This window comes from Bufo bufo, chromosome 10 (genome assembly GCF_905171765.1).
Source record: "Bufo bufo chromosome 10, aBufBuf1.1, whole genome shotgun sequence".
NCBI lineage: Eukaryota > Metazoa > Chordata > Amphibia > Anura > Bufonidae > Bufo > Bufo bufo.
In genome coordinates this window covers 39,328,380-39,342,029 of record NC_053398.1, presented here as the reverse complement: position 1 = coordinate 39,342,029, position 13,650 = coordinate 39,328,380, and the positions used below count along the sequence as shown (strand labels likewise).

General features: G+C 45.1%; 1 protein-coding gene across 6 annotated transcripts in view; it reads right to left on the bottom strand.

Annotated features, from left to right (window-relative positions):
- The window catches only part of SIGIRR (single Ig and TIR domain containing), a 36,238-nt gene extending 23,156 nt beyond the window's left edge, over positions 1 to 13,082 (bottom strand). The window contains exons 1-3 of one of the 6 annotated variants that reach the window (XM_040409488.1): positions 12,850 to 13,082; positions 12,463 to 12,522; positions 1,447 to 1,636 (exon numbers count right to left, since the gene is read on the bottom strand). In XM_040409488.1, the coding sequence (XP_040265422.1) occupies positions 1,447 to 1,636; positions 12,463 to 12,469 (197 nt within the window). In that variant the 5' untranslated portion in view covers positions 12,470 to 12,522; positions 12,850 to 13,082. The other 5 variants (XM_040409490.1, XM_040409489.1, XM_040409492.1 and 2 more) reach the window with 5 other exon arrangements.
- Between the last annotated feature and the right edge of the window lie 568 nt (positions 13,083 to 13,650).

The window sequence follows — 13,650 nt, the reverse complement described above, 5'->3', positions numbered from 1 at the left end:
CTACACTCTCTGTCCCTTCCTATGCTCAGCTCTCCCTGACTTAGAATGACCCGAACATGTGTCATTGGGTGCTATATAGCACCTGATGACGCGTTCCGTCTAGCCAATCACTGTAATGCCAGTAGCCAACATGGCTACTGGCATTACAGTGAGGGCAATACTTACCTGCACGTTTATTGGCTGCTTAGCCGCCGCAAAACGTGCGGGGAGGAGACTCAAGCATTGCGCTCGAGCACATGCGGTACTCGCGAAGTACCGCCATGAGTCGAGCATAGCAATGCTAGAGCCGAACTGGTATTCGGCCGAGCATGCTCGCTCAGCACTAGTGTGCATATATTTGCTCATGTTCAGGAACGTTTATTGCTGTCCCTTTGAGTGCTGCTATTTTTAAGTATAACTATGGTATATTTAGGTAAGGCTATGCTGGTTCTCCATTGAGCTATGCTCAACCAACATGGTGCTGGGAAAGTATGACCCCAGACACCAAGATTAGTGGGGAACTCTAAGGTAGCTGGTCCACAAAACCATAGAAACGTATGGGCATAGGGAAGCTGCGTTCCTCATTAGATCCCGTGGCTAATTCTATGTATGGGACTGCCTTTCCTATCAGTAGTGGTGGTGGAGTGTGTGCTTTCAAGAGCAACAGTGCCCTGTGCTATTTACAAACTGGGATGCCTGGTTCTTCTCATCATGGTGCTGAGACTGGAGCTATGGGAGCTTATTCTGTACAGATGGAAGCCACGGACATTCCTTGTGGAAGATAAATTGGGGACCAGTGAGGTAGACCCTGGACTTACACAACCGGGAGGTCTTATGGAGGCTCTGCAACTAGCCACATACTCCTGTATCAGGGATGGATTACAGTTTATCGCACCACAAAGAGATACCACCATTGCAATTTTCATTCGTAAGTTGAACCTCTCAGATAGAAAAGACTGTTGTGGACTCCATATTGTTGGCCGAAACCCCCGTAGCTGCTGCAGTGAGACGACTGGCAGTAGAGTGGACTGTTTTGTAGTACCTGCATTGTGTCTGAACCATTTATACCCGTGACTCATTGGCACCACACTACACACTAACTGTGGGAAGTTCTCCCTTGGGTAGATTGCTACAGCCCTACTTCTAATTTGGAGATAGGGGGGGAACTATTTTAGTGTTTACTTCAAGAAGAAAGAAGTTTAGAAGTAACCCAACTCCATGCATATCAAAATGGCCACAACAGGGGGAAGTGTGTTATTATGCCCAGAAGGGTGTAGATATGGCACCTAGCCTGGTATCATTCACATTCCTGATGTTATGAACAGGTAACAGGTTCTCAACAAAAATGGGTGTTCCTGACCTGTAAGTGAACCCATATTACCAGTATAATTACCTGTAGTTACACCACTCCTAATGATACCTTGTTGTAAAAACAAGAAGATACCCACAAACAGAACATTCTCTTACCACACAATGTCCTGAGCGGTGTACGGGTGCTCCGCTGCTTTCCCATCCTTCAGCCAGGTTACACTGCCATTACAGGAGCCAGGTACTTGCAGCGTACAATTTAGGGACACAGTGGTACTCAAGTGGGGCCATAGCTCCTGATCCGTGGTCGAGGGTGAAATAAGAGTGAGAGGAAATCCACATTGCGCACCTATCGGAGAAGAAGAATATTAAGACTACAATAGTTTCTGTTGCAAACACTCATCTCTTGGCATCACTGACCTGGCCCTCTCCTGGATCACATCATACCTCAAGACCGGACGTTTAGCGTCTCCCACCACCTTCTCGTCTCATTCCCTCTCTGTTGGTGTCCCGCAAGGCTCTGTCCTAGGACCCCTGCTCTTCTTTATCTACACTTTTGGCCTGGGACATCTCAGAGTCCCATGGCTTTCAGTATCCCTCTTATGCTGACGACACACAAATCTACCTCTTTGGTCCAGACATCACCACCTTACTATCCAGAATCCCACGATGTCTATCTTCTATATCATCCTTCTTCTCCTCTCGCTTTCTAAAACTTAACATAGATTAAACAGAATTAATCTTTCCCCTATCTTGCTCAACCCCCCCAACAGACCTATCTATTACGATCAATGGCTGCACACTCTCCCCAGTCAACCAAGTCCTCTGCCTTGGAGTGACCTTGGATTCTGCCCTCTCCTTCAGACCGCACATCCAAGTCCTTTCCACCATCTGCCGCCTTCAACTCAAAAACATCTCCCGCATCCGCGCTTTCCTTAACTTTAAATCTGCGAAAATGCTTGTACATTCCCTCATTATCTCCCGTCTAGACTACTGCAACATTCTCCTCTGTGGCCTTCCATCTAGCACTCTCGGACCCCTCCAATCTATCCTCAACTCTGCTGCCCGACTAATCCACCTCTCCCCTCTGCCAATCCCTTCACTGGCTCCCCATTGCCCAGCGAATTCAGTTGAAACTACTAACGAATACATACAAGGCTGTCCACAACCTGTCCCCTCCCTACATCTCTGAGCTACTTTCCCGATACATCCCCACACGCAATCTCCGATCCTCATAAGACCTCCTTCTCTCCTCTCCTCTTATCACTTCTTCCCACAATCGCCTCCAAGATTTCTCCCGTGCATCCCCCACACTCTGGAACTCGCTACCCCAACATATCAGACTCTCACCTACAGTGGAATCCTTTAAAAGAAACCCGAAAACCCACCTTTTCAGACAAGCCTACAATCAGTGACCCTGCTGCCTCTATACCGCCATGACCAACTGCACCCTCACCTACTATGTCCTTCTCTCATACCATGTAGATTGTAAGCCCTCACGGGCAGGGCCCTCTCTCCTTCTGTACCAGTTTGTAACTCTTGTTTATGCTTAGTGCAATTGTCTGCATTATGTATGTATAGCCCTTTTCATATGTACAGCGCTATAGAATGAATGGCGCTTTAATAAATAATAATAATTATTATTAATACCAGCATCACAAGTAATAAAAAAATCTAAAAATAGATGAAAATTAGCTGCTTTCTATGAAAGCTGGGTGACAACAACTTTTATGGTGTACAATGGAGCTTCACTTGAATTGTTGATCATCTCTGCAGATGACTAGATCTTTTGTCCTTATAACTCTTCCCATCGTCCACTTGTGTTTCACATATAAACACTGATAGGATCACTCCGGCGGCGGTGGCATCCGGCATAACATATTGTTTGTGATCTATAAACAATGGTGTCTATTGATCAATGTCCAGACGTTTCCACGGTCTCTCACCAACATGTAGAAGGACTTTCATGTTCACAACCTGCTGAGAAGTCTTCCACTGCTCCCTTCTAGACCTAAGACTAGCAGTCTTCAACCAATATATACTGTGGCCCCTATTGTATTAGTGTCTTGGACTCACCACAGAATCCTTTGGCTGGCCAGTCCAACCTTATTAACTCCATTAAAGGGCCCCACGTCCAGGGCCAAGTCAAAGAGAAGACACACACACACACATACACTGCCTTAGCTGTGCTCAGTTCTTTCTCCATAGATTTTTGGGTTCATCTGTTAGGGGGGATTCACATCAGCGTTTCCCATTCCGTTATAGCATTCCGTTCAAATGCAATTAAAATGGAAAATAACGGAATTGCGATAACGGAAAGCCAAATGGAACACTTTAAAAGGCATTCAGTCATGGATTTGTTATCTTGGACAGGACCAAAAGTCCTGTAGACAGTAAATAAGCAATGAAGGTTCCTGCTGCATGACAGTGAGCAGAGATCTTGAAGACTTTTTCAGCAGTTTTCAGCCCTGCTTGTTTATCATGAATGGCCTGAACTACAGTAACCAACTTTTTGTTTATATGACTTAGGACAACTTTAAATGTAATAAATTAAGCAGATGGCTCAACTGTGACCACCCATGGTATGACCAGGGCTGCCCAGCCGCACTTTGGAAAGAGGATGAGTTCTATACTGTTAGCTTAGGTCAGAAGGCAATGTCCATTGACCCATGACACGGTAAAGAATCATCCCATCCATGACGGCTAGTCATACAAGGCCGAGCTTGGACTAAATTATAAAGTAAGACTTTGGAAAAATACTTAGTCACTAATTCAACTGATAATTCCCATGACCAGTCCTGCACCCTACAATCGGCCAAAAAACAGCCATAGAGGAATGTAATGTGTGTCTGGAAACAATGGACTGCACTGTTCTGCTGTGACTGACTCCAGCAAATGCTTAAATAGCAATTCCCTACTATATGGATATCATAAGAATTGCTCATTTTATAAGCAGAGACATTCTTATTATAGAACATGGCAGGTGTGATCAAATAGAACATTCTCCTTTGCTTGGCAAGTACTTGGGTTGTCCACAATGTATTATTTTTTTTTAATCCCCCCTCCCCCCATACACACCCAGCAGGATCTGTGAAGGGAAGTATACTTTCATGCTCCCTGCTGCTCAGTTCTGGCTCCATGGGTCCCCGGCTGTCTTCACTGTGCGGTCCCCACATGTAAACTTCCTTCATGGACAGGGTCACATGCCACTTGGGCATTGGCTGCAGCAGGGCACGTTTACAACAACCGTGCAGGAAGTTTACAAGAGGGACCGGAAGTGCAGTTAACACGGCCCTGTGACTCACAGAACCGGAAGCAAGCGTCGGGAAGCAGGTTAAAGAAGCACCCCTACAAAAATGTTTATTCTCTGACCTGTTAGAAAGACACATGATGTAATCTATAGTGAAGGAAATCTTCTTACCAATGACTGTATTTGTGAGTTATAACCTCTCTTCTGATCCACAGCTGTGTCATGTGACCAGCACTCAGACTTTCCAAATGCACAGAATATTATGTGTAGACAGGAAGTCAGTTTCTCTATGTATTCCTATGGGAGTCTCAATGTCAGTCTCATAGGAAGGAATAGAGAAGTGACTGACAGGAAGGAATAGAGAAGTGACTGACAGGAAGGAATAGAGAAGTGACTGACAGGAAGGAATAGAGAAGTGACTGACAGGAAGGAATAGAGAAGTGACTGACAGGAAGGAATAGAGAAGTGACTGACAGGAAGGAATAGAGAAGTGACTGACAGGAAGGAATAGAGAAGTGACTGACAGGAAGGAATAGAGAAGTGACTGACAGGAAGGAATAGAGAAGTGACTGACAGGAAGGAATAGAGAAGTGACTGACAGAAAGGAATAGAGAAGTGACTGACAGGAAGGAATAGAGAAGTGACTGACAGGAAGGAATAGAGAAGTGACTGACAGGAAGGAATAGAGAAGTGACTGACAGGAAGGAATAGAGAAGTGACTGACAGGAAGGAATAGAGAAGTGGCTGACTTCCTGTCCTGTGTCAGATGGAGATCAGAGTGCTGGTCACATGACACAGCTGAGGATCAGAAGGGAGGTTATAACTTACAAATACAGTCACTCGTGAGAAGATTACATTCACTACCGATTACATCATACACTTTTCTAACCGGTAAGAGAGCTATCCCGAAATGGCAGTCTCACAATCTGCGCCTAAAAGGTAAGCTTGCCTTGTATCCACAATATAGTCCGGACATCACCATCAAGCGTGAGTACTATTTCATCGTATGATATTTCAAATAGCAGTAAATATCTGGCATTGAAGTTTCCTGCAAGACAACTGCGGACAGTCTAAGGCCTCATGCACAAGACAGTATTTTTTCACGGTCCGCAAAACGGGGTTCCGTTTCCGTTTTTTTTTTTCTGTGTGTCTTCCTTGATTTTTGGAGGATCACCAGACATGAAAAGTGAAAAAAAAATCTAAGTCAAGTTTGCCTTGAAAATGATAGGAAAAAAACGGACACGGATCACTGACGCGGATGACAATCTTGTGTGCCTCCGTGTTTTTTCACGGACCCATTGACTTGAAGGGGTCCGCGAACCGTTGTCCGTGAAAAAAATAGGACAGGTCATATTTTTTTAATGGACTGGAAACACGGATCACGGACGCGGATGACAAACGGTGCATTTTCCGAGTTTTCAACGGACCCATTGAAAGTCAATGGGTCCGCAGAAAATCACGAAAAACTGAAAAACGGACACGGAACCCAACAACGGTCGTGTGCATGAGGCCTAAAGCACTGAACTATATTAACTGAGATCGCAACACTGGAGTGAATAGCTACACTCTCAGGCAAGCGGCCACAGTTGCAATATTATCCGGCTATTGACATTGCAGAGCCCCTGCTGAATAGGGGCAACACAATAACTATAAGGCTGGGTTCACACGAGCGGATGCCGTGCGTGACATCCGCTCCGTGAAAGAGTGCCAAGACCCGATGCAGACTGCAGAGGCACGGAACATTAACATGATTGATAATGCTCCGTGCCTCTCTGTGACCTCCTTACTACGAAATCACAGTGACAACTTTGATTTCGTAGTAAAGAGGTCACAGAGAGGCACGGAGCATTATCAATCATGTTAATGTTTCGTGCCTCTGCAGTCTGCATCGGGTCTTGGCACTCTTTCACGGAGCGGATGTCACGCACGGCATCCGCTCGTGTGAACCCAGCCTAAGAGTGACTGAACATTATATTATTTCAAGCACAGCAACACAATTTAATTCACTTTAAGGATTTCTATACACGGTGACTAACTATCTACACAGACGGATGTGGATTAATCACAAGTGATTTCATTTATGGATTTTTCTTTGGATTTTTTCTGGATTCCTTTTTACTTTTTGCTTTGTATTGTTCCACTATTGACACATTGATATTATTAGGATCATCGTTTATTATTAGCACTTGGAGATTTATGGACTTTTATATATAGATAGGAGGTATATTGTTTTCATATTCAGTCAATTATACACTACAGCGGGAGATAATTTGCAGATTGACTGGATCTGACTAGACTCCTTGGTACTAGCCCCATCCAACCTGCAATAATTTGGCGTGTATTTTCAGCGGCGATTATTAGTATCTTAATAGTTTTTTAATACTTATTATTTTATCATAAACTGTTTACAGGCCTATATTTTATAGTTATTGGAGATATTAATTAGATTGTTCTTATTATATCTATCTATATGCATCTGGAATTTATTATATGCTATCGATGTGATTTTATTTTATGATTAATAAATAGTGCAATTATACTACCTGTGTGGTCCGGATATTAGAGTGCCCATCTATTCCTTTGATATTCAATTTTGGTGCTTTGAGTGCGACATCAGATTGGTGCACCTGGCCATCCCAAATCAAGAGGTAGAGCCGTCCTATATCCTTTCTTTCAGCTATCCCGAAACAGCTGATCAGTGCTGGGTGTCGGACCCCCACCAATCAAACTATAGGCCATGGAGGTATATCTGTAAAGAATAAATCAAGGCAACTGGACTTACTGTAAATTTCTTGAAAACGTTTCACTCGTTCTTCCAACGAGCTTTCTCAATTCTGAGTGACTGTACAAGAATTCTCTGGGAATAAATATGTAACTGAATCAACATCTAGTAACGTTTTCAAGAAATTTACAGTAAGTCCAGTTGCCTTGATTTATTCTTTACAGATATACCATGACCTGGATAAATGAGAACCTTCACAGACAGATATAGGCCATAGGCCATCAATAGTTAAATCTTGGACATCCCTTGTAAAAATGCACCAAATTTATCAAATATTGTGCAACATTTGATAAATTTGACCAAAATGAAGGCATCGCAGACTCCTGCAAAACTGACTTCCCTTCATGATAAATCTCTCCATGACTTTACCTGCAAATTTTTGAGGACGCTGCTGCAGAAAAAATCCACACACGTAACCTAGGGTAGTGCACAACATGGAATGCACTTCCAGCATATCTCTTAATCTCAAACTATAATCTATGTGTTTTTTGGCCCTCGATAAACACTCTACATATTTCCAGCCCCATGATGCCAATTCTCTGTAGCTCAGGAGACAACACCCTAAAATGACATTGTAGAATCTTCCACAAACGCATTTTTGTTTTTCGGAGTCTCCACTTCAGCTATTAAAACACATTCTGCATTCCAAAGTCTGCAATGGTCGGCCCTCGGGCCCTCACCGTTCTGGCACACCTGCCTCGAAGGTGACTGCCTGCGTATAGAGCTAGGGAGTATATAATACAATCATTAAAAATGTGGTTTGAACAGGGCTGAGCTGCAATACCAGACACGGCCTAAGGAGAGGTGCTGTAAATGTAATTTTATATCATTCGCTTTTGTCCTAGTAATTCAATGCAAGTGTGCAAAAATATTTTAAAGGGTAAGGCTTTGTTCGCATTTCCGTTAGGAGATCCTGCAGGCTGTTCCAGCACAGAGCAGCCTGCTGGATCCTCTACTGCACCGCCGGATCCCCATTGACTGGCGGTGATCCGATATTATAAATGCGGGTATTCGGCCGGATAAAACACGTTGCATGCAGCGGTTTTCTGTCCGGCCGAGAGCCAGCATTTGCGCTGGATCTCCGAAACACAGATGTGAACGCGGCCTAACTAAATCTTTGCCCCTGCAGCCCCCCCCCTGAAAAGAAGAGAGCAGCCAGTCGGGCATGCGTGTGGCCGCTCCATTGATATCTATGGGACCTCCGGAGATAGCCGAGTACAGCGATCTCTCCGGAACTCCCATAGAAATGAATTGAGTGGCCGTACAGATGCCAGACCGGCCGCTCTTTTCTTCTCAGTGGAGCTGTAGGGGGTATGGGGCCCCCATTCTAATGATCAGTGGAGTCCCAGTGGTAGGACCCCCACCGATTTAATAGTTATCCCCTATTCTGTGTATAGGGGATATCTTTGAACAACCGGAATACCCCTTTAAGTACGCTTTAATTTTTTTTATCCCCTTCCCTAAATTTTTCAAGCTTCTACCTAGCCAGAGTCAGCCACATAGGGCCAAATTTCAGTAAGGCCTCATGTACACGACCATATTTTTCATCCGTTTGTTATCTGCATTTTTTGCGGACAGCACAATGACCCATTTATTTCTATGGGACCATGCACACATCTGTATTTTCTGCGGATCTGTATGGCCATTCCGCAAATTATAAAACACGTCCTATTCAGGTGTGTATTGCGGATGGGAATAGTTCTTTCTGTTGGTGTAGTAAGATTTTTAAAAAAAGGGGAATCCATATTTTTCAGATCCATTCTTTGCGGACTGAAATCTAGATACCTCTGTGTGCATGAGGTCTAAGGGTTTCCATGTTAATGTTTTGATACCAAAGCCAGGAGTTTACTTCTAAAGTGGAAAAGGCTCAGAAGGAGATTTATCAAAACTGGTGTAAAGTAGAACTGGTTTAGTTGTCCATAGCAACCAATCACACCAATCCTTTCATTTTTCAAAGCTCGTTTGGAAAATGAAAGGTGGGATTTGATTGGTTGCTATGGGCAACTAAGCCAGTTTTCCTTTACACCAGTTTTGATAAATCTCCCCCTCAGTCTTTTATTTATACACGCTCCTTGTTCAGTTCCCGGCCTCGGGTTCAAATACTACATGAAAAAAAAAACTGAACATGGAAACCGAACCTTAGGCCTTATTCACATGTCCATGACCATGATAAAATGGCCAGTGATTCCTCCGTGAAGATTTCTGGGAAGAATCCATGTTTGGTCCGTGTGGCATCCATGTTCCACGGATACTGCACAGCTGAAAATTAAATTTTCAGAGCATCTCCTATAAATGGTCTGTGAAACACAGCCTAAACAAGGATGGCGTCTGTGTTGGGTCAGTGTTTTTCACTGACCCATGGGCGCGATGGATCCGTGAACATGGACAAAAACTGGGCATGCTTCCTTGCTAAAACACAGACGTGGGAATAAACACATTAAAATGAATGGGTACGTGTGCTGTCCTTGGAGACCACGGACAGCACATGATTAAGGCCTAATAGTGGTTATCCCACAAAAGTTATTTATCATGTATCCAGGTGACAAATATCGAATCTCAGGGGGTCTGACTGTCGGGACCTCCCGTGATCCCAAAAACAAGGGGTACAATGAAGCAGAATGGAGCAGTAGTGCTCACGTCGGTCAATTTGTATGCACTACATGAGGTTGGAAGCAGGTGACACTTTTTCATGTGGCAACCACCTCCAGGTCTGTAGAGGGCAATTTGCCACCACACATGCTAGACCCAAGAACGCAAGGTTCAAATTTTTTTTTTTCAGTCAAAGAAGGTGTGGGGTTCAACAAATTTCTACATATGAATTTTGAATATAAGTTGTTATAAGAACCCCATACATATAAACTTTCCCAAAACCATAGTCATCGCTACAGGGGGACAAGGTGGGGCACCCTGCGTTACCCCGCACCCCTGAGCGCCGCACCCTGCGTTACCCCGCACCCCTGAGCGCCGCAGCCTGCGTTACCCCGCACCCCTGAGCGCCGCACCCTGCGTTACCACGCACCCCTGAGCGCCGCACCCTGCGTTACCACGCACCCCTGAGCGCCGCACCATGCGTTACCACGCACCCCTGAGCGCCGCACCCTGCGTTACCACCCAACCCTGAGCGCCGCACCCTGCGTTACCACGCACCCCTGAGCGCCGTACCCTGCGTTACCACGCAACCCTGAGCGCCGCACCCTGCGTTACCACGCACCCCTGAGCGCCGCACCCTGCGTTACCACGCACCCCTGAGCGCCGCACCCTGCGTTACCACGCACCCCTGAGCGCCGCACCCTGCGTTACCACGCACCCCTGAGCGCCGCACCATGCGTTACCACGCACCCCTGAGCGCCGCACCCTGCGTTACCACGCACCCCTGAGCGCCGCCTCCTGCGTTACGACGCACCCCTGAGCGCCGCCCCCTGCGTTACCACGCACCCCTGAGCGCCGCCCCCTGCGTTACCACGCACCCCTGAGCGCCGCACCCTGCGTTACAAGCAGAATAAGTAGTATTAGTTGCACACACCAAGAACACCCACAGGGTTATTTCACAAAAGGGTAAAGAGTTTGGAGAAGTCAGGAGAAGTAAACAATAAAGGACAACATGGCTGATTTGAAAAAAATTCTCCAGTTCAGATCACTTTCCTATTCAGTTATGTTGTCCTAGATTGTTCCCTTCTCCAAACTCTTCACCCTTTTGTGAATAAGCCTGTGAGCGTCTTCTTTAGTGACATGTTTAACATATGGGATTATTTACACAGCCCTGGTGTTTGCTGAAACTGCTTTAAAGGGAACCTGTCACCAGGATTTGGGGTATAGAGCTGATGACATGGGCTGCTAGATGGCCGCTAGCACATCCACAATACTCAGTCCCCATAGCTCTGTGTGCTTTTATTGTGTAAAAAAAAAACGATTTGATACATATGCAAATTAACCTGAGATGAGTCCTGTCCCTGGCTCATCTCAGGTTAATTTGCATATGCATCAAATCGTTTTTTTGACACACTAAAAGCACACAGAGCTATGGGGACTGAGTATTGCGGATGTGCTAGCCGCCATCTAGCAGCCCATGTCCTCAGATCTATACACAAAATCCCGGTGACAGGTTCCCTTTAAACTATAAAGAAAAGTTTTCAAGAGTGTTTCTCTCTTTCTCAGGTCTGAAGCAAAACCGAGGAAGAAAGGAAAACTCTTGAAAGCTTGTCTTTTAAGTATTAGGATAGTACAATAAAAAGGTATCCCCGCATAACGCAATACTCTCGTATTTTGTAATCTTATTTATATATACTTATTTCGTTTTTTTCAGTAGTATGATTAAGTGGTGAAAATTATTAGTGTCCCCCAATTTTTGACTGTGGTATCTTATGTGCCCCCCTTATATATTGTTCCTAGAGTCGCCACTGCCCAAAACTACAACAAGAGGAACACATCTCCATCCAGGCTGACAATTCAAACCATAGAAATACTGGTAATGACACCTTAACCATGCATGACTAACATATACAGTAGGTTTGTATGATTGTAAGAGTCTAAGGCTACTTTCACACTAGTGTTAATATTCTCCGGTATTGAGATCCGTCATAGGGTCTCAATACCGGAAAAAAATGCTTCCGTTTTGTCCCCATTCATTGTCAATGGGGACAAAACGGAACTGAACAGAACGGAGTGCTCCAAAATGCATTCCGTTCCGTTCTCATCCCGGAGAGCAAACCGCAGCGTGCTGAGGTTTGATTTCCGTCCTGGGATGCGGAGCAAAACGGATCTGTCCCCATTGACTTGCATTGTGGGTCATGACGGATCTGTTTTGCTCCGCATCCCAGGACGGAAAGCAAACCTCAGCACGCTGCGGTTTGCTCTCCGGTATGGGAACGGAACGGAATGCATTTTGGAGCATTCCATTCTGTTCAGCTACGTTTTCTTTCAATGGAGTTCATGAGGGATCCGTCTTGGGTATGTTAAAGATAAACACAACCGGATCCGTTCATAACGGATGCAGACGGTTGTATCATCAGTAACGGAAGCGTTTTTGCTGAACCCTGCCGGATCCAGCAAAAACGCTAGTGTGAAAGTAGCCTAACATGGATGGTTATCATGGTCATGGTGCAGTTCTAGGTAGGCAATAGTGTAAGTGAATGCCAGTCCTCACCAGTCATGATCCTGGAACGTCACTTGCTTTTATCGATGATATGAGGTGGTCTTCAAGCTGCTAAAGACAGAAGAACGTGGCATCAAGACATAACTGTATATAAATATTGTACAGAGTGACAATACAAAGCAAGATCTAGAACACAACATCTAAAAATATGATTATTATAGAAATGCGACAGCCTCAAGGTCACGTAATCAGTCCAGGAGCAGATACCACAAGCTCACTTTCACTGCCACTTCCCTTCATGGAGATATTTCGCAAGACATACATGAACTCGATGCATGATCTGTTACCATTGGCAAGAAATCAGCCGCAGGAAAGAACGAAGGAAGCCAAGGGAGAAGCGGAGAGACCTAGAGAACCGAGTAAGCAGTAAATGATTACCTTCTGACATGTCAATCCAGAGCTGCAAGAATGCACATGATCAGGAAGAGTGCACAGCATCCACCTGGAGGCTAACGGACCCAGAAACACAAACTCTCCCAGAAACAGTCCTTGTTTCCAGTGCAAACACTCTAAGACGCCCAGCTACTACCTAGAGCGAGCGTGCTCTTCTGTACTATGCTCCTAGCCTGGCACCCTCAACACCTGTGAGAGGAGGAGCAGGAGAACCAGGAAGTGTGCGACTACCTGGATGAAGCTCACAGCTCAATGATTACAAGGAACGAGCAGGGGTGTAATAAGTCACCGTGTGACCACCATCTACAGGACATGTGGTCTCCAATCTATCTGAGTGAAGATGGATCTTTCCTTAGCTTCTAGGTCTACCACCCTGGCAGTCAGTGACACCCACAGCACTCTAATTAACGAACAAAACAGATAAGGTCTACCCCACCAATTTCTTTTCCATACCCAATTGTACACACTGTGGGGGTCATCTATTATAGTGTTTTGCTCTTGCTTTAGTCTCATTTTTAGGTGCATTTACTAATGAAAGTGCGCCTGTTTTGGAAGCATTTGCGCCTCGTTTGACAATTTTCAGTTTTAGACTAATGCCGGTGGTGTTCCTTTTGTGCTTTTTTTTCCCCCGGCCTATTTATGTAGGTGCGCCTTTTTTACGAAGAATTAGGCGCAAAAGCATTCTAATTTTTACTCCACTCCAGGGGTGAAAGGCTGTGCGACGATTCGCATTGCCGGTTAGACGTGCACCTTTTCACAAACATATGTATATGGTTGAACTTGCAA